The sequence below is a fragment of the Eschrichtius robustus genome, chromosome 1 (genome assembly GCF_028021215.1).
Source record: "Eschrichtius robustus isolate mEscRob2 chromosome 1, mEscRob2.pri, whole genome shotgun sequence".
NCBI lineage: Eukaryota > Metazoa > Chordata > Mammalia > Artiodactyla > Eschrichtiidae > Eschrichtius > Eschrichtius robustus.
The window spans coordinates 2,721,979-2,747,898 of record NC_090824.1 but is presented as its reverse complement, the minus strand read 5'-3'; the positions used below and the strand labels follow the sequence as shown (position 1 = coordinate 2,747,898).

Here is a 25,920-nt window from a genome sequence, read left to right as displayed (position 1 = left end):
TTTTTTTTTTTTTAAATTTAACAACGTATCATGAGCTCACACCATAGCAGTATATAGAGATTCTCCTCATCCTTTTTTACAGGTGTATAGTATTCCATCATGTTGGCTATACTATAGAAAAAAATTAACTTTAAAAAATGTGTTGGCATTAATCAGTATATGTTTCTCCTGCATATAAATGTCATCAATTTTGCTCTTTATCCAATTGCAGATTTCTCAGTAATTTTGGGACCTTCCTTGCAAGTGCATCACTTGTCTTGGCCTGGTTTTCCTTATGTGTAAAATGAGAGACTTGGACTAGAAGCTCAAGATGGGCTGTTTTAGCTGGCAGAGACTGCAGATGAGTAAAGTGAACCTGAGAGCATCTCACTAGCGACAGAATGACCACCCCGTAACCAAGGCCACGGTGGTGATGGGGAATTAGGTTGGAGGCCATGGAATCGACAGGTCTTGATGAATGATTGAGTGTCAGAATCAGGGAGATGGGGACAGTTCTGTCTTAGGCAGCTGACCAGGTGATGGTGTCGCTCCCTGAGATGGGAGCAGGTTGTTTCTGAGTAGGTAGAGAGGTGAGTTGGACAGGAATGGGAAGCACTGAAGATGACAAATTCCATCTGGGCTGTGTTGACCGTGAGGGTCCTGTGCAGTACGACAAAGTTAGAGGGGTCGTCTCGGAGCTCAGTGAGTGTGGGGATCAGAGCCAGAGGCTCGTCTGTGCATGTCTGATTGCCCAGCAGGAGAAAGAAGGGGATCTAGATCAGCACCTGAACAGCTCCTACCTTTCAACCACAGGTAGAAATGGGAGAGTCTGTGAAAGAGCACAGAGCCAAGAGCCACTGATTTTTTAATTCCCATGTTGTATTCTAAAAGTGATTTAAATGTGGTAATCCACTCCTAAATATGGCCATGTTTTATGCTTTTCACTCATATTTCCCAGTAAAGTCGATGCTCCAGGAAAATGAACCTTATCACCCAACCTGCAGCCCAGGAGCCTCCAGGCCGGGCAGGGCCTCAGGGCAGCATCCACTTGGAAAGGTGCGGCCCCCTCTTAGTTGCTTGTCAGGTGGACGGAGCCCTCAGCTCTTCTCCCTCCTTCCTGTCCAGATGGCAGGACTCTGGCCCTTGGCCAGGATAGGCACAGCCTTTTTGCACATAGTCAGAGTTGAATGAATGCTTTTTTGAAAATCCTAAGTCATTTGAACCAAGCGCTATTGGCAGTGTTGGGCCTCAAATAGCTATTGTTTTCCTAAAGGGAAGACCAAGTTTTATACTATGGTTTTAATCAGCTGCGTTTCCAGCTGCATGCCTGTGCCAGTCTGTCTCTCTCCCTTTCTCTCTCTCCTATGTGGGGCTTTTCATTTGTGATTATGAGCTGCCTGTTTGTTTGGATAAGAATCTAGTCTCCTCTTGTCTTTGCTTTCCCAGCAAGTGAGCCACGCGCTCGCTCCCTCCGCAGAGTGTTTGGCATCAGGTATCATGAGAAGAGCCAGTGTGCTGAAATGTTTGTGTGAATATGGATTGCCAGAACACTTTTTTTTATCAACAGGGCACACCTGTCTGTCTGTGGTTTTCTCCCTTCTCCCTTTATTGGCATCACTTGGATGATGTTTTTAATTTCCCTCCTGGGCTTGATGTTGAGCTTGTTCTTCTGCATCTTTGTTGTGTTTAGTACTTTCGTGCCGGCAGGAGCCATTTTCTTTGTTTATCTGATGCTTCCCTTTTTTGGTTTTCCCCGGGCTTTCCAGTTCTTGGAACACCCTTTTGTCAGCAGATGTACATTTGTTTCCAGTTTCTAATCTCCAAGTAAAATGTAGCTCAACTTAAATCACAAAAGTAGGGAACATAAAATAAATCATTAGGGTAATGAAGGCATAGAGGAAAGTGAAAGGAATCCAGTCCAATTCTTTGCTGTATTTCTAAGTACAGATGTGCCTCAACTGTGAGAGAAGGGCTTCCTGAGTAGCTGGCTAGAAACTAGGATTTTATGAAATGAATTTCTCAAATAGAGACTTTTTTTCATTTGGGTAAAAATATGGCCTCAAAATACAATAAATCCATACCTAAACATGTAGCAAAGAGTAAATAATATGATAATAGAGTAATAACTCTACTGGAAGCTGCAGAATCAGAATTCTAGAAATGGGTATGCTAGACTCTGTGACAGGCCCTGGTTCGTGGTGCAGGCCCAGGACACCAGCTCCGGGGCCGCCTCTTCCTGGGGCTTCTGGTCTTGCCTCCTGTTGGGTTCCTCAGAGCGCACTGACTCGGGTGCTGTTCCTTGGTCGCATACTTTCCCTTCACTGTAGCTTCCTTTGCACTCTCTTTGCCTAGTGTATCTGTTGTTACTATTCGGCAGAACGTTTTTCTTTATGTGTGTGGAAGCAGACATCCTCTTTCCAAACCTGATGCTAGAATGAGGGTGGGAAAGTGAGGTGTTGGCAGTGGCCCGGGTGCTAACCAGAGGCATGTGTGTCCAGTCTGGGGGTGCCATAACCTCTGAGCCGCTTCCCCAATCAGGCTGTTAAACATTTAGTCTGTAGGTCCCTAAAAGTTTCACCCTCCACCATCTCCTTAAGGCATTTGACTGAGTTCACATAGTTTTTCTTCATCAACACAATCATTATTATAAATATTATAGAATTTCATTAACTTATAATTGTTACATCTAAACTTTAGGATTAAGGTAGAATTTAACTGTTTTTATACCCACATATAAATAAGTGAAATAAAGGTATATATATTTTAATCAAGCAATCTAGTCAAAGGTTTCCACAATTCCCCATTTTGGAAGCTTCCAAAGATGTGGCTTTGCTTATTTACCGCCCCTTCTGGCGATCGGCCTCCGTGTGGGGCACACGTGTGATTCCTGGCCCACCTCCAGGTTGGTGTGAATGACCAGATGCAGTTGCAGATTAGAAATAACCATGACAGGTATTTTAGGAAAAATTAGCATTTTAATTTTATATGTTTGTTTTAGAGAATTATAATAAGAACCAAGGAACTTTTTTTTTTTTTAACAGTGGTTTTTAGTTTGGGGGTCTTTGAACATGGTATTAGCTCTTGTCACTGCACATACAGCAGATACTGTTGTTCCAGCCGAGGATCAAGAGACGGCTGGCTCCAGTGGACACTCATTTACCGTCTGCACTGGCATTCAGTGGGGTCCATGTTTGGTGTTTGCAGTTTCCCTTTGGCCACTGATTAGCTTTTCATTGCCTTCTAATAGTTTTCCTCCTTTCCACTTTTAATTTTTCTATTAAAATACGTGCAATGATGTCAAATTCTTTGGATCTAAATATGAACAGAATTATATTACATCAAGTTTAAATGTGCTAGCCATTTTTTTATGTTGTTACTGCTATTATTATTTTTTTGCTGGGGTTAGTGAGGAGTGGTTATCAGGCTCTGTGATGAAGAAAGAGATTGGAGTGTCTAAGCTCCTTAGACTTTTAATTTTTTAAAAAAAATTTTTTACAATTTTTTATTATGAAAAAATTCATTATTTAAACCATTCAAAATGTACAGTTCAGTGGTTTTTGTTTAGTATATATTCACAGTGTTATACAACCATCACCCCTGTCTAATTCTAGAACATTTTCATCACGCCAGAAGAACCTCCATACAGTCACTCTTCATTATTCTCCCCTTGCCTCAGCCGCTGACAACCACTAATGGACTTTTCGTCTCTGTGGATTTGCTTGTTCTGGACATTTCACACATATGGAATTATATGATCTGTGGCCTTTTGTTTCTGACTTCTGTTACTTAGCATAACAGTTTTCAAGGTTCATCCATGTTGTAACATGTGTCAGGACTTCATTTTTTTTATGGCTAAATAATAGTACGGGGCTTCCCTGGTGGCGCAGTGGTTGAGAATCTGCCTGCCAATGCAGGGGACACGGGTTCGAGCCCTGGTCTGGGAAGATCCCACATGCCGCGGAGCAGCTGGGCCCGTGAGCCACAACTACTGAGCCTGCGCGTCTGGAGCCTGTGCTCCACAACAAGAGAGGCCGCGATAGTGAGAGGCCCGCGCACCGCGATGAAGAGTGGCCCCCACTTGCCGCAACTGGAGAAAGCCCTCGCACAGGAACTAAGACCCAACACAGCCATAAATAAATAAATAAGTAAAATTTAAAACAAAACAAAACAAAAAAATAGTACATTGTATAGATACTTATAAATTTTGTTTATCCAGTTATCTCTTGATGGACATTTGGAATGTTAATATTTTTTGTCTATTGTGAATATTGCTGCTATGAACATTCATGTACAAGTCTTTGTGTAAACATATGTTTTCACTTCTCTTGGGTATATACACAAGAGGAGAATCTCTGGGTCATATGGTAACTCTGTGTTTAACTTTTTGAGGAACTGCCAAATTGTTTTCTATGGATGATGAACCATTTTATGTTCAGAAATGTATGAGGGTTCCAATTTCTTCATATCCTCACCAACACGTAATTTTCCATTTTTTAAAATCACAGCCATCCTGATAGCTGTGAAGTAGTATCTCATGATGGTCAGTTTTTTTAATAGTAATTTTTTAAATTGACATAAAATTGACAGAAAATAAAATTAACCATTTTAAAGATTTTTTGATGTGAACCATTTTTAAAAAGTCTTTATTGAATTTGTTACAATATTACTTGTGTCTTACATTTTGGTTTTTTGGCCATGAGGGATGTGGGATCTTAACTCCCTGACCAGGGATCGAACCCTCACCCCCTGCATTGGAAGGCGAAGTCTTAACCACTGGACCACCAGGGAAGTCCCAAATTAACCATTTCAAAGTGAACGATTCAGTGGCATATAGTACATTCACAGTGTCGTACAATCACGACCTCTCTATGGTCCCAAGCGTTCTCGTTCCTCAAAAGGGAACCCCTGACCCATCAAGCAGGTCATCCTCATTATCCTTCTCCTTATTCCCTGGCAACCACCAAGCTGCTTTCTGTCTCTGTGGATTTACCTATTCTATATATTTCATATAAATGGAATCATACAGTATGTGTCCTTTTGTTTCTGACATCTTTCACTTAGCATGTTTTCCAGGTTCATCCATGTTATAGCCTCTATCATCATTTCTTTTTATGGCTGAGTAATATTTATCTCATATTTTGTTTACCCATTCATCTGTTGATGGATATTTGGGTTGTTTCTGTCTTTTGAGTATTGTGAATGGTGCTACTGTAACCATGTGTGTGGGTATGGTTTGAGTACCTGTTTTCAGTTCTTTTGGGTATATACCTAAGAGTGGAATTGCTGGGTCATACGGTAATTTCATGTTTAACTTTTTGAGGAACTGCGAAAATGTTTTCCACAAAAACGGAACCATTTTGTTTCCACCAGCAATATATAAGGTTCCAGTTTCTCCACATCCTCACCAATTCTTGTTATTTTACCTTTTTTTAAAAAAATTATAGCCATCCTGGTGGGTTTGAAGTGGTAACTCATTGTGGTTTTGATTTGTATTTCCCTAGTGACTGATGATGTTAAACATCTTTTCGTGTGCTTATTGGCTATTTCTGTGTTTTCCTTGGAGAAATGTTTATTCACATCATTTGCCCATTTTTTAATTGGGTTGTTTGTCTTTTTGTTGTTGAGCTGTAAGAGTTCTTTGTGTATTCTGGCTACTAGACCCCTATCAGATATGTAATTTGCAGATATTTTCTCCCATTTTTTTGTTGTCTTTTCTCATTCTTAAAATTTTTTTTTAATTTATTTTATTTATTTATTTATTTTTGGCTGCATTGGGTCTTCGTTGCTGCGCATGGGCTTTCTCCAGTTGCAGTGAGCGGGGGCTACTCTTCGTTTTGATGTGCGGGCTTCTCATTGCCGTGGCTTCTCTTCTTGCGGAGCACGGGCTCTAGGCACGCAGGCTTCAGTAGCTGTGGCTCGGTTTCAGTAGTTGTGGCTCATGGTCTCTAGAGCGCAGGCTCAGTAGTTGTGGCGCTCGGGCTTAGCTGCTCCATGGCATGTGGGGTCTTCCCAGACCAAGGATCGAACCCGTGTCCCCTGCATTGGCAGGCGGATTCTTAACCACTGCACCATGAGGGAAGCCCCTTTTCTCATTCTTGATAGTGTCCTTTTATGTGCGTAAATTTTCAGATTTGGTGAGGCCACTTTATCTTATTTTTCTCTGTTGCTTGTGCTTTTGGTGCCATATCTAAGAAGCCTTCGCCAAATTCAGCATCATTGAAATTTACCCCTATGCTTTCTTCTAAGAGTTTTATGGTGTTAGCTCTTACATTTTAGTTGTTCATCCATTTTGAGTTAGTTTGTGTGTATGGAGTGAGAGGTAGGGGTCCAAGTTCATTCTTCTGCCCGGTTACCCAGTTGTTTCAGAGACCATTTTTTTCCAACTAAATGGTCTTGACATCCTTGTCAAAAATCATTTGGCCATAGATGTATGGGTTTATTTCTGGACTCTCAGTTCTATTCCATTGGTCCACATGCCTGTCCTTATGCCAATATTACACTGTTTTGATTACTGTCATTTTGTAGGCAGTTTTGAAGTAGTAAGTTTGAGAAGTGTGAGTCGTTCAACTTTGTTTTTCTTTTTCAATACTGTTTTGCTCTTTGGGGTCCCTTTTGCAGTTCCTTGTGAATTTTAGGATCAGGTTTTTCATTTCTGTAAAAGGAAGGCCACTGGAATTTTAATAGGGATTGCACTGAATCTGTAGATTGCTTTGTGTACTATATTAGTTAGCGTTCTCCAGAGAAACAGAACCAATAAGGGGTGTGTGTGTGTGTGTGTGTGTGTGTGTGTGTGTGTGTGTGTGTGTGTGTAGAGATATTTATTATAAGGAATTGGGTCTCACACAATTACGGAGACAGGCAAGTCCCAAGATATGCAGAGTAAGTTGGCAACCAGGAGACCCAGTGGCTTAGTTCCAGTCTGAGTCTGAAGGCCTGAAACCAAGCGAGACAAAGACATAGTTCCTATCCAAAAGCCAGGTTCAAGATCCAGGAAGAGCTGACATCAGTTTGAGTTTGAAGGCAGGAAAAAAGCCAGTGTCTCAGTTTGAAGACAGGCAGAAAGAATCTTCCTTACTTGAGAGAGGGTCAGCCTTTTTGTTCTGTTCCTATTCAGGCCTTTGACTGAATAGGAGGCTCACCTACATTAGGGAGGGCAATCTGCTTTACTTAGTCTACCAATTTAAATGTTAATCTCATCCAACACTCTCACAGAAACATCCAGAATAATGTTTGACCAAATATCTAGGCACCCTGTGGCCCAGAGAAGTTGACATATAAAATTAACCATCACAAGTAGAGTAGTATTGCCATCATAATAATATTATCTTCCAATCCATGTACATAGATTTGTTTTGGAACAAACAAATATCTTGCCATTTAATGGTGTGTTCTTTAATTTCTTTCAGCAATTGTGAACAAATATTTCCCCTTGTTGGTTAAATTTATTCCTAGGTAATTTATTCGTTTGGATGCTATTGTAAATGGAATTGCTTTTTAACTTTACTTTTCAGATTGTTTTTTCCCCTTGTATAGAAACACAAATGATGTTTCTTTGTTGGTCTTTGTACCCTGCAACTTTGATGAATTCATTTATTAGTTCTAGTTGCTTTTCTTGAGAATTCTTTGGGATTTTCTAAATATAGGATCATGTCATCCATGAACAGAGATGGTTTTATTTCTTTCTTTCTAATTTGGATGCCTTTTATTTATTTTTCTTGCCTAATTGCTCTGGATAGAATTTTCAGTATAATACTAAATAGCAGTGGTGAAAGCATGCATCCTTCCCTTCTTCCTGATCTTAGTGCAAAAGCCTTCAGTCTTTCACCATTAAATGTGGGTTTTTCATAGATATCCTCTATCGTGTCAAGGAAGTTCCTTTTTATTCCTAGTTTTCTAAGGGGTTTTATAGTGAAAGGGAGTTTGGTTTTGTCACATGTTTTTTCTACACCAGTTGAGATGATCATGTAGTTTTTTCCCCTTGTTCTATTACTGTGGTATATTACATTGATTGATTTTTCTTATATTGAACCACTCTTGCTTCCCTGGACAAATGTCACTTGGTTGTGGTGTATAATACATTTAATATGCTTTGGGGTTTAGTTTTCTAGTATTTTGTTGAGAGTCTCCTTCATTTTTGAAACGTAGTTTTGTTGGATAGAGGATCCTTAATTGATATTTTTTTCTTTCAGCCCTTCAAATATGTCATCCCATTGTCTTCTGTCCTCCATGGTTTCTGATAAGGTATCAACTGTTAATCTTATTGAGGAAATTCTTTTATGTAAGGAGTCACTTCTCTTGCTGCTTTCAGAATTCTTTCTGTCTTCCAGCCATTCAATTATAATGTGTATTAGTGTAGATCTCTTTGAGTTTATCCTGCGTGGAGTTTGTTGAGCTTCCTGGATGTGCAGATTAATATTTTTCATCAAATGTGGGAAATTTTTGTCCATTACCTTTTAAAGTATTCTTTCCACCTTTTTCTCTCCCTCCTCTCCTTTCTGGGACTACCATAATGTATATGTTGGTATGATTGATGTCGCCCCACAGGTCTTTAAAGCTCCTTTCATTTTTCTTTATTATTTTTTCCTTCTGTTACTTAGACTGGATAAGCTCAACTGTCTTATCTTCAAATCTCAATTGACCTGCCTTCAGGTTCTCTAATTCCTTCTTCTGCCTGCTTGGTTCTCCTGTTGAGCCCCTTTATTGAATTTTTCATTTCTGTTATTGTGCTTTTCAACTCTAGAATCTCCATTTGGTTCCTTTTAAAATTTTCTCTTTACTGATATTTTCTATTTCATGAGACATTGTTCTGATGGGTTTCTTTTTTTTTTTTTTTTTTTTTTTAATTTCTAAAAAATATTTATTTATTTATTTATTTATTTGGTTGTGCCGGGTCTTCGTAGTGGCAGGTGGGCCCCTTAGTTGCAGCTCACCAGCTCCTTAGTTGCGGCTTGCGGGCTTCTTAGTTGTGGCATGCGAACTCTTAGTTGCAGCATGCATGTGGGGTCCAGTTCCCTGACCAGGGATCGAACCTGGGCCCCCTGCATTGGGAGCGCAGAGTCTTATCCATTGCACCACCAGGGAAGTCCCTGATGGTTTCTTTTCCTTCTTTGGGCAAAGTTTCCTTTATCTCTTTGAACTCACATAAAATCAATGATTCAAAGTCTTTGTAAGTCTAATGTCTGGGTTTCCTCCTAGACAGTTTCCGTTACTTGCTTTTTATCCTGTGTATGGGCCACACTCCCTTATTTCTTTGCCTGACTTGTAATTTTCTTGTTGAAAATGGACATGTTGAATAGTATAATGTGGCAAATCTGGAAATTAGATTCTCCCCAGTATTTGTTGCTGCTTGTTATAGTTACTGTTTGCATAATAACTTCTCTGAGCTAATTTTGTAAAGTCCATATTCTTTATCATGTGTGGTCACTGAAGTCTCTGTTCCATTAGTATAGTAGTCAGCTAGTAATCAGACAGAGATTTCCTTAAGTGCCTGGAACCAGAATTATCTCTGAGTCTTTTCAGACAGGGTCTGTATGAGTATTGGGTTATGTTTTCAGCACTCGGCCAGGCAATTGACAGCTTTGCCTTAGCATTCACATCCTGCTTATGTGGAACCTGAAGGTCAGCCAGGGGTGAGACCTTAGAGTCTTCTCAGGTCTTTCCTGAGTGTGCACACAGCCCTGGGCATGTGCTTGGCCTTCTAGGATCCCAGGAACATGCTGGTGCTTCTCAAAGCCCTTATTTCCCAGCATTTCCTGTCAGCCTCTTGGTTTGTCTGTCATTTGCCTCAGCTGTGACTGGTTGTCCCAGGCATCAGCAACTAATACATTTGTCTGTAGACGTTTTCAGTATACACCCCCTGCCCGCTACCAGTAGCTGCCTCAGCGCTGGGAGAGTCCTGAGTTTAGTGAAGTAAAGGCAAGCCATCTGAGCTGGTCTTCTTGTGAGCCACCAGATAGGTCATAACCTACTACTGAAATCCTTTGCAAATGAGATCTGTTCTGCTCCACCCACCCACCCCCAGCCCCCACCAAGTACCTGTACTGGGATTGCAGGCTTTTATCTTCCAGGCCACTACCTCTTGGGGGATGGGACCCAGGGTAAGGTAAAACGCCACAGAGCTCACTTGTTCTTGCCAAGGTCTCACTTGATTAAGTGTTCCTCTGAATGTTGCAAGCTTTTGGTTAGTCTTTAGAGTTCCACAAAAGTTGTTTCTGACAGACTTTGCCAGCTTTTTTCTTGCTTTTATTGAAGGATAGACTTTTGGAATTCCTTACTGAGCCCTTTTCACTGACATCACTCACTAGTCTGTTCTTTTTTTTTTTATTTATTTTTTGGTTGCATTGGGTCTTCATTGCTGCACGCGGGCTTTCTCTAGTTGTGGCGAGCGGGGGCTACTCTTTGTTGCAGTGCACGGGCTTCTCATTGCGGTGGCTTCTCTTGTTGCGGAGCGCGGGCTCTAGGCGCACAGGCTTCAGTAGTTGTGGCACGTGGGCTCAGTAGCTGTGGCTCACGGGCTCTAGAGCGCAGGCTCAGTAGTTGTGGCACACGGGCTTAGTTGCTCCCTGGCATGTGGGATCTTCCCAGACTAGGGCTTGAACCCATGTCCCCTGCATTGGCAGGTGGATTCTTAACCACTGCGCCACCAGGGAAGTCCACTAGTCTGTTCTTAACGTTGTGACCAATTTTGAGTTTGCCTAATTTATGTACACCCCACCTGATTTCTAAAAGGAATTATGATGGCTTACAAAGGTAAACAGTACAAAAGATAAAATAAATTATTATTAATGTTTGTGTGCCTGTTGGTTGGAGGGCATTCTAGTAAAAATTGTGTCCTCCCTTGTTGATGTTGAAAACTTTGGTCCTGCAGATAGAAATTTTGTTTTCCTTTGCTGATCTTGAGGTTTTCACCCTCCCTGTTACATAGATGGGAGGACATCCGAAGCAGATTCACCTCAGTGGTTCTCCTTCTGCATGACTTTGTATGTGGTCTTAAGGTGATACACCCCATCAGCATCCAACTATAGCAGTGCTCACTGTTGTTTGCCTCTGAGCTGATTGTGAAAAATTTGCCTCCAAAGGTGGTTTTCCTAAATCCAGAGCTCCCTTTTCCTCAGGACACAATAGGTGGGTAATTGTCTTACTTTAAGACTTAAAGGGCTTCCCTGGTGGTGCAGTGGTTGAGAATCTGCCTGCCAATGCAGGGGACACGGGTTCGAGCCCTGGTCTGGGAAGATCCCACATGCCGCGGAGCAACTAGGCCCGTGAGCCACAACTACTGAGCCTGCGCGTCTGGAGCCTGTGCCCCGCAACAAGAGAGGCCGCGATACTGAGAGGCCCGCACACCGCGATGAAGAGTGGCCCCCGCTCACCGCAACTGGAGAAAGCCCTCACACAGAAACGAAGACCCAACACAGCCAAAAATAAATAAATAAATAAATTTATAAAAATAAAAAGTAAAATCTTCTTTAAAAAAAAAAACAGAAAACCTTAAAGACATCGTTCCTGTCGCTGTAGTTGTTTTAGGAGGTTTTTAGGTGATTCTTACACTTCAAATCAGAATGGACTTCTGGTCGTGACCTTGGTCGCTGGCAGAGTCTGGGATTGTCAGTAAACCTGGGCGTGTTCATTCGTCCACCAGCCCTGGCACCTGCCAAGGAGTCAAGCTCCTGCTTTCCTTGGTCCAGCTAAGGCCCACATCAGCTGTCTCACTGATACAGAAGGGCGCGGTCCCAGGCCTGCCCACTGGGCCCTGCTCGGGGTCCATCTCTGTCTTGAATAATCTTTTGTTTAGGAAGAATATTTTCCTTGAGTGATATGAGTCTATTTGACATAGTTGGTGGCACATTTGCTAGTTTTATTTGAGCAGAATATCCTTCTTTTGAAAATAATTCTGTGATAGAATCAGAGCTGTTTTCTATTTTGGTTTCCTATATACTAGGTCGTCCCTTTTTCATCAGCATCACCCATGAGCTAATCTGAATATTTTTAAAAGGCCAAGATACAGATAAAGATTATCCTTTAAAAGGATACATTTGACTACATTAAAATTAAGAACTTCTCTTCATTAAAATACATAAATAAAGTTAAAGTCAAGACACAACCTAGGGGAAAAACATATACATATAACTAACAAAAGATTAGCAGTCAGAACGTATGAATAACACCTACAAATCAATATTTTAAAAGACCAGTAACCCAATTAAACAGTGCAAAGGAGACGCAATCAGGCATTTCAACAGAAGGAGAATGACAAGTGGCCCATGAGTGTACAAAAAGATGCTAAACCTGTTTAATTAATCAGAGTAAGGAAGAAAAGGGACCATCGTACCTGCTAGGTTGGCAGAAATTAAGATGTCTGATGATACCCAGTGTTGGTGAGGGAGGGTGTGGGTTAAGAGAAGCTTGTAAATTGGCCGCGCCTGCACCCTGCTAACCAGCCGTTCCTCTGCACTCTAGACGTAGAGTTTGGGGCAGGGGCTGGCAGATTCTTTCTGTAAAGGGCAAGGTGGTAAATGTTCTAGGCTTTGTGGGCAGCGCACAGTCTTGTCACACAGCTGCCTTTGTTTCATTTGTTTGTTCGACTCTTTAAAAATCTAAAAAGCATTTTAAGCTCAAGGGCCTAACAAAAATAGGCTACTGACTATCTTTGACCCATAGGTTATAGTTTGCTGAACCCCAATCCCCTGGTCTAGAGTATGCACCCTAGAGAAACTTATATGAGATGAGAGCCCCAGAACAGATGTGCCAGAATGTTCAGAACAGACTGTCCATAATAGCAAAAACTGGAAGCAGTGTGGTAAGAAAATAGATAAGTACATCATGGAATATTATACTGCAGTGAAAATGAATGAAGTATGTCTACTATACACAGCAAACATGGGTAGATGTAATACTGATGGCAGAGGACTACATATGGTATATCATTTTTATGAGGTTAAAAACGGGCAAAAGTATATTGTTTAAGAAGAAAAATATATGATAGTAAGAAAATTATAAATACGAAGTTCAGGCTGATATTTACTTTTGGAGAGAGGCAGGAGGATAGCTGAGGAAGGAGCACACAGGTAGACGGTGACTGTTAAATGGGCAGTGGGTTCTGGGGTTTTGTTGTTGTATTCTTACCTTGCGTGTATATTGCACATAATCTTTTTTATGTGTCAAATATCACATAGTACATTTTTTGAAAGGCAGGGAAAGATATCAGCCAGGGAGGTCTTGGACCCCCCTCAACCTGTTCTCCATGAAGCGGTACTTTCTGTCCCAGGGTTCTGCTGAGTTGAGCACCTGGGAGGGAGGAGGGAGGTGTCTCGGCAGCTGATGGGTGGTGGCCACCAGCACAGACTGAAAGAGCTGTGAGGAGGACGGCTAGGAGCGGAGCCTGCTTTGTTCTGTGACAGTAGTGAGATCTCCGACCCGGAGTGCATCCTGTTCCTTCCGCATCGATGGTCTCGGCACCCTGGTCAGAAATGAGTTGACCATAAATGTAAGCGTTTCTCTCTAGACTCTCAGTTCTGTTTCATTGGCCATATATCTGTCCTTACTGCCAGTACTATAGTATCCTGATTAATTTGTAGTAAGTTTTGAAATAAGGAAGTGTGAGTCCTCCAACTTTGTTCTTCTTTTTCAAGACTGTTTTTTCTGTTCTGGGTCTCTTGTACTTCCATATGAATTTTAGGTTTAGCTTATTAATTTCTGCAAAAAAAAACAAACAGCTAGGGTTTTGATAGGGGTTGAGATGAATCTGTAGATCAGTGTGAGTAGTATGTTGTCTTCCAGTCCATAAACATGGGGTATCTTTCCATTATTTACATCCTTAATGTCTTCAACAACGTTTTATGATTTCCAGAATACGCATCGTGCCCTTCTTTGGTCACATTTACTCCTAGATATTTTATTCTTTTTGGTGCTCTTTTAAATGGATTGTTTTCTTAATTTTATTTTTGGATTGTTCATTGCTAGTGTATAGCAATATAGCTGGTTTTTATATATTGAGCCTGTATTCTGCAACCTTGCTGAACAAGTTTATTAGTTTGGCTTGTTTTTAGTTGATTCCTTAGTATGTTCTATACACAAGATTATGTCATCTGAAAATAGAAATAGTTTTACTTCTTCCTTTCCTATCTGGATGTCATTTATTTCTTTTTTTTCTTGCCTAATTGCCGAGAAGGGCTTTTCAAAGAGGCTTTGAGCTGTCTAAGATGAGGAAACAGCGCGATCCCGACAGACTTCCTGACCCCAGCTGGAGGAGAGTGTATCTTCTCTGTATAGTGCTGCAGAGTTTGCAGAGGGATCCTCTGTATCATACATCAGTGACTCCTGGTAATGCCATGAGAATTAGGGGTAGTAATTCTTTTTCACTTTTTCACGGGAACAGAAAACGTGAGGCCCAGAGGATAAAAGCTGTGCCCAAGGATCTGCCTCAGGGAAGGGGCACCAGGCCGTCCTTCCCACCCAGACCCCTCAGGGCCGGATGCCCTGCCTGTCCGGCTCCTCCCCCAGAGCCCCCAGTTCCCGGTTCCCCTCCACAACCACCTAACGGTGCTGTGTCTGCCTGCCCTCCTTTCCTCCTCTGCTAGAATTGGAATCATACCACAAATGCCACTCAGGAAACCCCCCATCTCCCCCAAACAGAGGTGCTAGCCTCCTGTTCTGAAGGTCTGCAGCCCTTTGTAACCTCTCAGGTGACGTTTCTCAGCGTCTGCCGCCGCTTGTACCTTTTAACCCTGGAGTGCTCACCTGCCTCACAACTCCCGCAGAGGCCCCTAAGGGTAGGACAGTCTCCTTCATCCCTGTGCCCTGACACGCGAGGCACAGAGCTGTGTACGTTGTAGGTGCCCAGCTATCTGTTGAAATAAAATGTGGTTGGTTTGGCAAACCTCTGCAGAGTCGCTCACCTGAGGAAGGGTTCTCCCACTCGTGGAGGAGGCCGGCGGGTGTGCCCTCCAGCATTGCGTGGCAGTGCCTGCCGACAGCTCTGCAGAAGAACCTGAGATGTGCTCACCAAAAAGGCCAGCAGTGCCCTCCAGAAAACCCGGCTGTGGCCGAAACAAAGTCGGGAGCATCAGTGTTTGAGTGAAATGAGCTGCTGTCCTCTAAAATAATGTTTATTAGTTTACTAACCATTGGAGGAAGTATACAATGGACAACCTTTTTAGAAAGATGTTTGGTAGTGATTATATATGTATACATTTTTTTTTTTTAATTTATTTTTGGCTGCGTTGGGTCTTTGTTGCTGTGCGCGGGCTTTCTCTAGTTGCGGCGAACGGGCTTCTCATTGCGGTGGCTTCTCTTGTTGCGGAGCACGGGCTCTAGGCACGCAGGCTCAGTAGTTGCAGCATGCAGGCTCAGTAGTTGTGGTTCGCGGGCTCTAGAGCGCAGGCTCAGTAGTTGTGGCGCACGGGCTTAGTTGCTCTGTGGCATGTGGGACCTTCCCGAACCAGGGCTCGAACCCATGTCCCCTGCATTGGCAGGCGGATTCTTAACCACTGCACCACCAGGGAAATCCCGAGCAGTGATTATGTATTTTAAAACGCACATCATCTTTGACCCAGCAGTTGTGTTGCTGTGTGCTTGCCTAAATGTACAAAGATGCATTCAGGAGTGCTCATGGCAGTTTGTTTATAATATAAGCCAAAACCAGCCTAGCTCGCCATGAGTGGGACTGGTAAACCATGCAGGGGAGTGCCGTGCGGCCCTTCACAATAACGAAGTGCGTCTTTGCATGCTGATGTGGAAGAGTGCCCAGGACACATTGTAGGTAACGGAAGAAAAGCTGTAGGTTAGTTTGCACGTACAGCACAGCTTGGGGAGACACGTTTTCCTCTGTGTGCATTTGCTGTTTTGGGACGTCTGAACAGTCGCACTGAACACCCAGGGGAGCGCTGCCTCTGGGTAGTTGCCGTCCGGGGATCTGGCACTGACTCTTTACACGTTACCCCCGTGTCTAGTTGTTGTTGTTTTCTCTGTGAGCAGGTACTGTTGTTACAAAGAAATCTTAACCGTCCCCTCATGTGTCAGGCACTGCCCACAGCGTCAGGCATATCCACTCTTGGTTTTAGTCTTACATTTTAAAGTGTATGACACTGTGTATAAATGTCACGAATTAACCAAACCCAAATGGAACCAACCATCTTAAACAGTTACTTTGTAATATTCTTGGTTAGATTTTAAATTGAAATATAATTCACGTACCATAAAATTCACCTTTTTAAAGCATTCAGTTCAGTGGTTTCTAGTATATTCACAGAATGTGCCGTCATCCCCAGTATCCAGTTCCGGAACACTTTGATCACCCCAGAAAGCCCTGTTCCCATTGGTAGATGCACCTACTCCCCCCAGCCTCTGGCAACCATGAATCTACTTTGTGTCTCTATGGATTTGCCTATTCTGGACATTTCACGTTTAGATAGTTTTCTCCTTCCTTACTTGTGAATATTAGGTAAAGGAGGTCTGGTATTTTCCTTGTTCGTGCTGTCTAAGCACTGCAGGGCCTCTTTCCCTCCTTCCCCAAAGGCTCGTTCTCCAGCCAGCAGCTTAGCTCAGGAGTGGGCCGTGCGTGGGCCAGGATGCAGGACTGTGAGAGGCCCCTGGGGCCCGCTGCAGAGATACCCACGTCAGCACCTCACATTCCAGGTGAGTCCTGGCACGCCTGCTGGCCGCAGGCTGTGCTCTGCCTTTCAGGACAGGCTGCTGTGACGTTCTCCTTATGTTCTTGGGATACTTGCATCCATTCACTTATCTTAAGCAGCCTATAAAAACCAAGGATCTAAAACTATGTTCTTCATTTGTCTATACAGAGTATGACATGTTATAGGTAAAGGAACATTTATTATTTGTCATTAACTTGATCTTAAGTTAATTGTCTCTCATATTTGAAATAGGAATTCACCTCCAAAGAATCAAACATTTCTCACTAAAAACTATTGAACACACGGCTTCTTTACGCACTATAGGATAAAATGCTAAACCAAAGCAAGGGTTTTCAGGGTATGAAGCTATGAGATCAGATGTGAAATCTGAAGAGTTTTCTTTTCCTGTTTTTGTTTTTTTTTTTCTTTTTTCTTTTTTCTGGTTTCACAGGAACACAGTTTGGTATGAGTGGCTCAGACCTCACCTTTCCCTCCATTTGTTAACTCAACAAATGTGTGTTTTTGAGTTGAGATAAGATGAGAACCTTCTACCCATCAGACACTAGCGATTCTAGGTGCCTGGTGTTTGTCAGTCAACAGAACGTATCCAAACCCATGTTGCTGGGGAGCTTGCATCCTGCCACAGGGAGATAGGCAGTAAATAAACCATAAACAAGCAGTCTTGGGAGGACGGACCAAGGGGTGGGGTGGGTGGGCTGAGCAGGGTGAGCCTCCCGGAGGAGGTGGGGGGGGCGTTCCCGGCAGGGAGCAGTGGGGCTGGGCTCAGCATCTGCAGAAGGGCGGTGGGGGGGGTGGCCAGTGGCAGCAGGTCGGCTCCTGGTTGACCCTTTTCCCTGACGGGCACCTTCCTACTTAGCATCTTGATGAACAGGATTCTAATCAACAAGTTGGTGAGCAAAGGGTTGCTGGCCTTTTGGGGTCATTTTGAAATCTTCTTTGTTTTGGTTTCACAAATAGATTTCATAGGAGGCTCCCACGCTTTGCACGATAATGTGCTGTTTTGTTAAAAGTAACCCGAGTGTGGCTGAAACACCAGGTCATTTACCTGTCACACGTACTGCTGACTGTGTGGTTCCTACACGTCCCAGCTGCGAAATGTTCCTTCCCTCAGCCCCATGGAGAGGCAGGAAGAGGCGGCGTGAGGCATGAGGCTGGGAGAGCTGGGCTCTGCCCGCAGCCTGCCCGGGCACCCTGGGGTCTAGGGTGGGGTGCGCCCTGGTTCCCGCAGAACCTGAGTCCGCGGCCGGCTGGCGAGGAGCCTCAGGCTGAGGAGGGCAGGGTGGGGATGCGGGCGGATGCCCACAGCCTCGTGCGGAGAAAGCATTTGGCCCTTGTTGTCAGCCGCAGAGATCGGTGGATTGAGCAGGAGCGCAGCGCAGCCCTGAGAGGCCCGGCGAGCTGTGCAAGCACCTTCCCTGCGGGGCCGCCAGATGCGCTGCTGCCGAGGCTGCTGGGCCTGGGGTCTTTGTGGCTGGTCTCCAGGCCCCTCCTACTTTCCCTGGCGACGGGGACTCGCAGGGGGGGACTGGCCACCTGTGCGCTCCCAGAAGGCAGAGGGCGCAGAGACCCAGCCCGGGGTCCCCTCCACCGCCCCCCCCCCCACCGCCCCGGGCACAGGGTCGCCGCAAACCCAGGACGCACCTCCCAAGGCTGCAGGGCACAGGCTCCGTGCAGGGGGCTGGGCGGGTGCCGCCCCGTGGGCAGGCGGAGTGCGAAGGACCCCGAGGGAGGCTGCCGTCGCTGGTGAGAGGAGTGGGTCCGGCCTTGGGCTCCATGGTGACACTGCCCTGGGTCGGGTTGTATCACCTGGCAGCGCAGCGAGTCTCACAAGGAAATGAAATTGGCTGAGAGCAGCTGCGGCTCCAGCCACGCCATCAGAATGATGCGTAGAATTTAACGTTACGGCAGAGTATCATCTGTATTTTAAGTTAAAGAGCCTTAATGATGCAGTTTGTACCTTGTAGCAGGTCCTTGGGCAGGAGGTGTGTCTGATGGCGGCGTCCTGCTCCGTCAGGTGCTGGAGGCTGGAACGGCACCCGTGTGTCCTCGAGGCTGAGGGAGAGCGCACGCACTGGCTCTCCCGGGCTTCCCGTCGGCACCCTGTGCTTCCCGGCGTGTGTCTCTGATGGACACCCCCCCCCCCGCCCCCCGTAGGATGGAGCCGAGTAAAAAGCTGGACGCAGCCGGCACCCTGCCAGCCAACCCCCCACTGAAGCTGCACCCTGACCGCGGCGCCGGGCCTGCCGTCCTGGTCCCCGAGCAGGGGGGCTACAAGGAGCGCTTCGTGAAGGCCGTGGAGGACAAGTACAAGTGCGAGAAGTGCCGCCTGGTGCTCTGCAACCCCAAGCAGACCGAGTGCGGACACCGCTTCTGCGAGACCTGCATGGGCGCCCTGCTCAGGTGGGTGCCCCAACGCAGGGGACCGGGGCCCGGCCCGCAGACTCAGGGAGCCCCTCCCCAGCTTCTCCAGCGAGGTCTCGGCCCTGGTGCCCGGGTCTCCACCTGCGTGGCCAAGTTTTGCTGGAGGCGCTCACGGTATGGGGAGGAGACATCCCGTCTGCAAATGACGGTGGGGCCCTTTGGGGCGAGCGCCTGGGGACTGGGGGACAGGGCCAGGGGAGGGATGGGCCAGGCCGAAGCTGAGTGGAATCCAGTGAGTGTCAGGGAACCCGCAGCAGCCCTCACGGGCCTGTCAGCTGGGCATTGATGCCATTTAGAATCAGGCGTCAGAGAGGCTGGAGTTTTACAGCAGAGCTAACGCTGGCTGAGAGAGCATCTTCGTTCATCCCACAGGTATTTCCTGGGCGGGGTGCCGGGCACTGTGCTCAGTCTGGGTCCCCAGCAGCGGACAAGGGCCGGGAAGGCTGCCCCGCTGCTCCTCCAGACCCGCCGCTGAGCGCAGCCTCCCTCCCGGCACCCTCCTCTGGGTACTTCCCGCCTTGCTCTTATCCACTCATCCCCAACGGTGAACTCAGCTTTGCCAACTTGTGGGTAAAATAACTCTTGGTTGGAGCTTAGTGATGGCAGAGTAGGCTCAGAGCACCTGATTTCCCTGCACTTTGGCCCCGCGGAAGGGGCCAGGGGCTGTTGCTCTTCTGGTTTCGGCCCTTCTTTGCTTCTTGAGCTCCTCCTGCTCTGTGTTCTGCAGGTGTCAGGGGATCCCACGCAGGTGCCGCTCAGCCCCGGGGTCTAAGGATGTGAAAAGATCCCCGTGATTAAAACAGTTTGGCACAAGCTCCATATTAACGCAGGCTGAATGAGTGAGCTTTTGTTGTAAAACGTGTTAATTTCCTCCCGCACTGACCCTCGGCCCTCCTGCCCCTCCGCAGGGCCCCAGTGCACCCGTGCCCCCTGCGCCCTCCTCCTGAAGCCTCTGCTGCCACTCCCGGCCTGGACTCCGGGCGCCTTTGGGCTGTCTAGGGCAGGGGCCCTGGAAGGAGGGAGCGCTCAAAATTAGTTTTTATTTTTAATCTCTAGGAGGTGGTTTCCAGGCCCGGGATGGGGTGAGAATCAAGTCCAGAAAAGGGCAGCGTGGGAGCAGTGGCTAGTGTCCTGAGTTTTGGGACAAGAATAATGTAGGAGACCAGTGGTTTCTTTAGACAGGGTCAGCTTTAAATTCCCACACTGTTCAAGTCCATGGAATTGAATCATCCTTTCAATACACTGTGAAGGAAATAGCCTGTGGATAAAGCACTGGCTGTGCTTATAAAGCAGAACCATTCAGAGGCTTTCCTGATAGCTGTGGACACTCACGCTGAAGAGCGCCTTCACAGAGAGCTGCTTTTGGTTTCTGAAATAAAATTTCACTTTTAATTGAAAGGGACTTTCCAAGAGGGACTGATCTAAGCTGTTCTGCTTAAAAACTTCCTTATGAAAAATTACTATTAAAAAAAGTATTTAGCCCTTTTCTCCTATTTAAACCGTATTAAAACCAAATTCACCGGGGCATCCTGAAGCTCTGGTGGTTGCTCTGAGCTTCGCATGGCAGACATGACCCTAAAGTGAACGGTTCACCATATCCAGTGGGTTCAGATGAGAAGGTGGCTTTCACTCTTAACGCATTTACTGTGTGTTTCTCCTCAGCTCCTCCAGCCCGAAATGCACTGCGTGTCGAGAAGGCATCAGCAAAGACAAGGTATTCTTGGTGTTTAATAAATTATTTTGTCACTGTTTTGCGCTGGGTAGTGCCTCCCACGTAGTTTGCATCCAGTGCCCTGGCTCCGAGTTTCTCTGAGTTGACAGCTGATGGAGCAGGGGTCGAGGCAGGGGACTGTGTCACGTAAACACCGGGACAGACGGGGCAGATCCGCTGGGCAGGTCCCGAGCTGCGTGACCCCCGAGCCTCTCTCCTCACCTGTGTCAGTAATGGGTTCACCTCCCAAGACCCCCAGGTGGGTGAGGAGTAAGTAAAGTGCAGAGATGTGCACTGTCGTCTCGGGTCTTTATCCCAGATGCCTGCCTGCGCTCTACCTTCAAGCAGTGCTAGTCTGAGGGGTTCCATTGGATTTGCTCTCTCCCTGCCCCCAGGCAGCATCTCGAAGTCATTAAGACACGTGTGAGATTTCAGCCCTTCCTCCCCAACGTGGTTGAGGATGCCAGCAAATGCTCACGAGTGTCCTGCAGATCAGCGCACAGGGGCCCTGGGCCCTTCTCACCCATCCCTGTGGTCATCCACGCCCTGCCAGGCCCTGCCAGGCACACTTCTAGTTTGAAACGACTCGTTCTTGAAGTACTTAAAATGTCAATAAAAATATGTGGTTCTGATATTTTGATTAATGAACCTAACAATTTTTTAAATGTAGGTCATTAAATTGTACAGTAAAATTCTCACTCTGGGGATTTCCCATGGCTTTGTTGTTAAGCAGCACAGCTGAGAGTGGTGATTTGAGGGTTGCTGGTGACGGGTGCCTGTGGGCTGCCAGGACGGGGCATCCGATGTCACCTGCTCTGGGCGGTTCAGAGACAGAATTGGCCGAACGTCCAAGTACCTGTTCTTCCTTAGCATTTACCTGCCACTAAAGACTTCACTTAGTATGGAAGGGATTGTTTTTAAGAAAAACAAATCGCTCAGTTCTACCTCTTGTCTTAACATGTATCTAACCAATGTGACCAGGAGAAAAGGTTGAAACAATGGGCTAAGATGAATTTTTCAGTGTCTCATTTCATTATTTGGAGTTATTATCCTTATTTTTCAATGGCATTGATAGCTGAAGAAGAATTACTAGATTTGTTGAAGAATCATAAATGAGACTGACTGAAACCATGGATCCTCGTGGGAAAATGTGGGGCTGGTTGGGCCCTGGGAGACGGAGATCAACCCCTCGGCGGGTCATTGAGGATGGTGGCCACCCCCGGGGCCTCCACTTCCCCATCTGTAAAATGGGACAGTTGTAGTAACGATACTAGATCTTTTTCAGCTCTAAAATTCTGTACTTTTATTATTCTGATATTTTCATTCTATATTTTTTCTGCCTAAAGGTAAATGATTTAAGAAACTTAGGGAATTCCCTGGCAGTCCATTGGTTAAGACTTGGTGCTTTCACTGCCGTGGACCCAGGTTCAATCCCTGGTGGGGGAACTAAGATCCCACAAGCCGTGAGGCATAGCCAAAGGAGAAAAAAAAAGAAAAGGAACTTAATGGCACAGAAAGGAAGCTTATTTATTACTGGTTAAAAATACCTGTTCTGTTTACTTTAATATCTAAAATTATGACCTTTTTTAAAAAGTCATGTTTACAAAGGATTAGATTTGACTCCAAATTAGTTTAGTTTTAACTCTTAACAGCTGTTGATTCTATTTCTTTTCTTGTGGAGTCTAGAAAGGCATATTGAGCTCCCTGTTCCCCCTGTTACGGTGTCAGCGTGTGGGCGTTTCTTAGAAATGCCTGAGGATGAGGACGGTGTAGCTTGTGTTGTTAGAAGGAGTGAGAGTATTTGTTTTCCAAGGGAAAAATGAAATTAAAGGGAGGTTTTCATTTTCAAAGGGAAACATTTTCATTATTGGATTAACCCCAGTCTTTGCAACATATGTTTTTAAAAGTTTCTTACGTAGCAGGCTAATGCTTTCTTCTTGGTGAAAAATGAGTTACTAGTGACATAACCTTAGGAGCAAGAACCAAAATAAATGTTTTACAAACCATCTGCAAAATATTGTCTTTTACAGTAGCTTCTCTCTTTCTCTGGCAAGGATCTAGAAAGGCATCAAGTTGTAGCAGGCTCTGCCCTGGTCCCTTGATGGGAGGTCCCACCCGCGGCAGTGCTGGCGCCTGGAAATCTCCAGGATCCAGATGTGAACTTGGTCCTGGTGTGTCCTCGTCTTGAGTGTGTCAGAGTTAATCCAAAATGTGTGCTGCTCCAAAGTGATCTTCAGTTGTTCAGTATAACTTGTTTACTTTTGGTTTATCTAATAAAAGGTGGTAGTTAAGGTTTTATTGTTTATATTGTGTCTCTTAGTTGGGGTGGCTCCTTCATTCTACTTAGAGAGATTAAAATAGTCCTTAATGCTTTCTGAGGCCCACTTAAGGGGTGTTCTCATGGGTTTTTTTTACAGTGGTTTTGCCTTGTCTAAAATAGCAGCATGTGGAGATTAAGAAATATTAATCCTCTAAAACAGCTAACTTTCAATTTCAGGTGTTCAGGGATAATTGCTGCAAGAGAGAGATTCTGGCCCTTCAGATATACTGTAGGAACGAAGGCAGAGGCTGTGTAGAGCAGTTAGCACTGGGGCACCTGCTGGTAAGTGGGGATGTGATGTGTCGGCTTTACATCCAGAAATACGAGTCCCTGGTCAGTACAATGTGGCCCCTTAAGACCATGTTTGCGTTAATCTTTCAGACACAACCAACTCTGAAAGCAGTCAGAGCCGTTTGGGTATGAAATGTTATTTTTAATGACATCATAGGCAGAACTGTCAATTGGTTTTTGAACACCCCACCCTATTTAGAGTAGAAAGAAATCTGAATTGAATTTTGACTGTGGAAGGCCCATTAAAACCTTCTCCTTTTTATAACCATGAAATTCCACGTAACTTCTTATGTTTTTTTGATTAGTATCATATTTTATCCTGGAAAGATACTTGAATTGGAATAAAACAAAGTCCTTAGCAGATAACCATTTATTTATCCAGGAAGAAGAGTTAAGTGACTTAATTCTTCAAAAGCAGTATAGTTTGAGTAATCATTAAATGGACCATGAAATTCAGTGTCTCTCGATACATTTGTCACTCTTCTCTGTGAAAAGCTGATCTAGCAGCAGATAGAAACATTTTTGTGGGATTTAATTGCATAGAGGCTAGAATTTGGTATTTCAGATTGGAGTTTTGCCGATTAAGAACTTTGAATTGTCTGTCTTACAGGTGCATTTGAAGAATGATTGCCAGTTTGAGGAGCTCTTGTGTGTCCGTGCCGACTGCAAAGAGAAGGTACTGAGGAAGGACCTGCGTGACCACGTGGACAAGGCCTGTAAATACCGTGAGGCCACGTGCAGCCACTGCAAAAGCCAGGTCCCGATGATCACGTTGCAGGTGCGGTGTTTTCTTGTTTCACCCACCTTCTACTCCATCCAGATGTCGTTTGTCCGCAGAATAGCTTGTTAAATGACTATTCTAACAGAAATAAAGAGAAAAGATAGGCGTAAATAGCAATTTTCATCTGACTTTATTTCAGAGTTAAGCTTCATTTGTTTTGCCCATTTTGGCTTATGCAATTAATTTTCCATTGCCTGGATTGACTGCCATTTGGGGTGCCAAAAAAATGAAGACCGATTATTCAAAAAAGGTAGAATTTTTCACTTGTGCCAGGGAATAGCCTCTAAAATCTTGTTGCATTGCTTAATCATTTTACGGCTCCGTGACATAACCATCACTTCAACAGGGTAATTTATCCTGCAGTATTGAAGTGCAGCGGTCTCTCCTGGAGAGAGATGAGAATTGAAAATGTTTTCATGCCTCCATTATTTTGGCACAGTTTTATATTGTGCGCATGTTAGAATCAGATCACTTATATGTAAATCAAAGAGAAACAGGTGTTGGGATGGAGGACAAACTTTAAAAAGAGTCAGTGGTGTAGACACCCTCAAATATTTGTTTGTTGAATACGTATTTACTGCATACCTGCTGTGTGCTGGGCACTGTTCTAGGAGCTGCAGGTTCAGTGGTGACCCTCATCTTCCAGTGGGAAGAGATCATAAGTACTATGAAGACAGACTGGCAACAGGGGAGGAGGGGTGATCAGAGCGGGCCCTTCTGAGGCAGTCAGGACGACGCAGGAAGAGCGCTGGGGCAGAGGGAGCAGCAGGTGGGGGCTCAGGCTCCGAGGTGGAACAGACTCAGCAGGTAGAGTTTCCCTTGCACAGAGCAGAGGCGAGGTGCGCAGTTGATGGGGGGCAGCCTCGAGCAAGGGACAGATGCGGTCATAGTTAACGCAGAGCCAGTGGGATTAGCCGATGGCTTGAGTGTGGGGTATGAGTTTGGAGGACGCCTAGCCTTTGTAACTAGAGCAGCTGGACCACCCGGAGTGTCCTACCGAAGTGGGGCTCAGGGGAAGAGAGGAGGCTTGGGGCGGGGATAGGGAGTGGTCTGGGCCGTAGGTATGTGTAAATAGGTGGTACTTGCAGCCCTGGGACTGGAGCGAGTAGAGAGAAGGGCCAGAGTCGGAGGACAGAGGCCTGGGGCACAGGATGCTTACAGCTTACTAAGAGGGGGAGGTCGTCCAGCAAGGGCGTGGCCTGTGTGGAAGGGTCAGGAGAGTGACGTCCCAGAGGCAGGGAGAGCTGCAGGGTGTGTGGCGCGGGTGCTGCTGAGAGGCTGAGCTTGGAGGGGCTGGGAATTGGCTGCTGGCCGAGGCAGGATGGCGACTGGTGGGTCACCAGATGGGAGGGGACCGTGGAAGAGCAGCCCGGCGTGAGGGCCACAGTCGAATTCCTGGCAGATATTCGGGAGTACTTCCTGACCAAAATTTAGGAACAGTTTTCTTTGTTTTTCTGTATGAAATGAGATGTATTCTACAATCTCCATTTTACCTTACTTTGTATAACTTTCCTATGCTTGGGACTCTTGCATCGTGAAATGTTTCCTGTATGATTCTGTTATCGTTTCCAGTTATTAATAACCTTTAACAGCTGTGCCCTCCCCTTTGAAAAATAGCAGTAGTATTTCTAATTTCTTCAGTAATTAAATTCAAGTGAATCAGATGGGTACCTAATGAGCAATACTCCCGACCATACACATGTTACTATATTGCCATCAAAGTTACAATTTGCTTCTTGCCCAAAATCAGTTACCTTTATTTGCAGAA

The 25,920-nt window shown here is 45.2% G+C and overlaps 1 protein-coding gene across 7 annotated transcripts in view; it reads left to right on the top strand.

Annotated features, from left to right (window-relative positions):
* TRAF3 (TNF receptor associated factor 3) overlaps positions 1-25,920 on the top strand; it is a 117,488-nt gene that overhangs the window by 65,675 nt on the left and 25,893 nt on the right. For 6 of the 7 annotated variants that reach the window (XM_068540188.1, XM_068540214.1, XM_068540168.1 and 3 more), the window contains 4 exons: positions 18,783-19,028; positions 20,712-20,763; positions 23,258-23,362; positions 23,982-24,149. In XM_068540188.1, the coding sequence (XP_068396289.1) occupies positions 18,783-19,028; positions 20,712-20,763; positions 23,258-23,362; positions 23,982-24,149 (571 nt within the window). Of the gene's footprint in view, positions 1-16,491; positions 16,612-18,782; positions 19,029-20,711; positions 20,764-23,257; positions 23,363-23,981; positions 24,150-25,920 lie in introns of all 7 variants that reach the window. The other variant, XM_068540205.1, reaches the window with a different exon arrangement.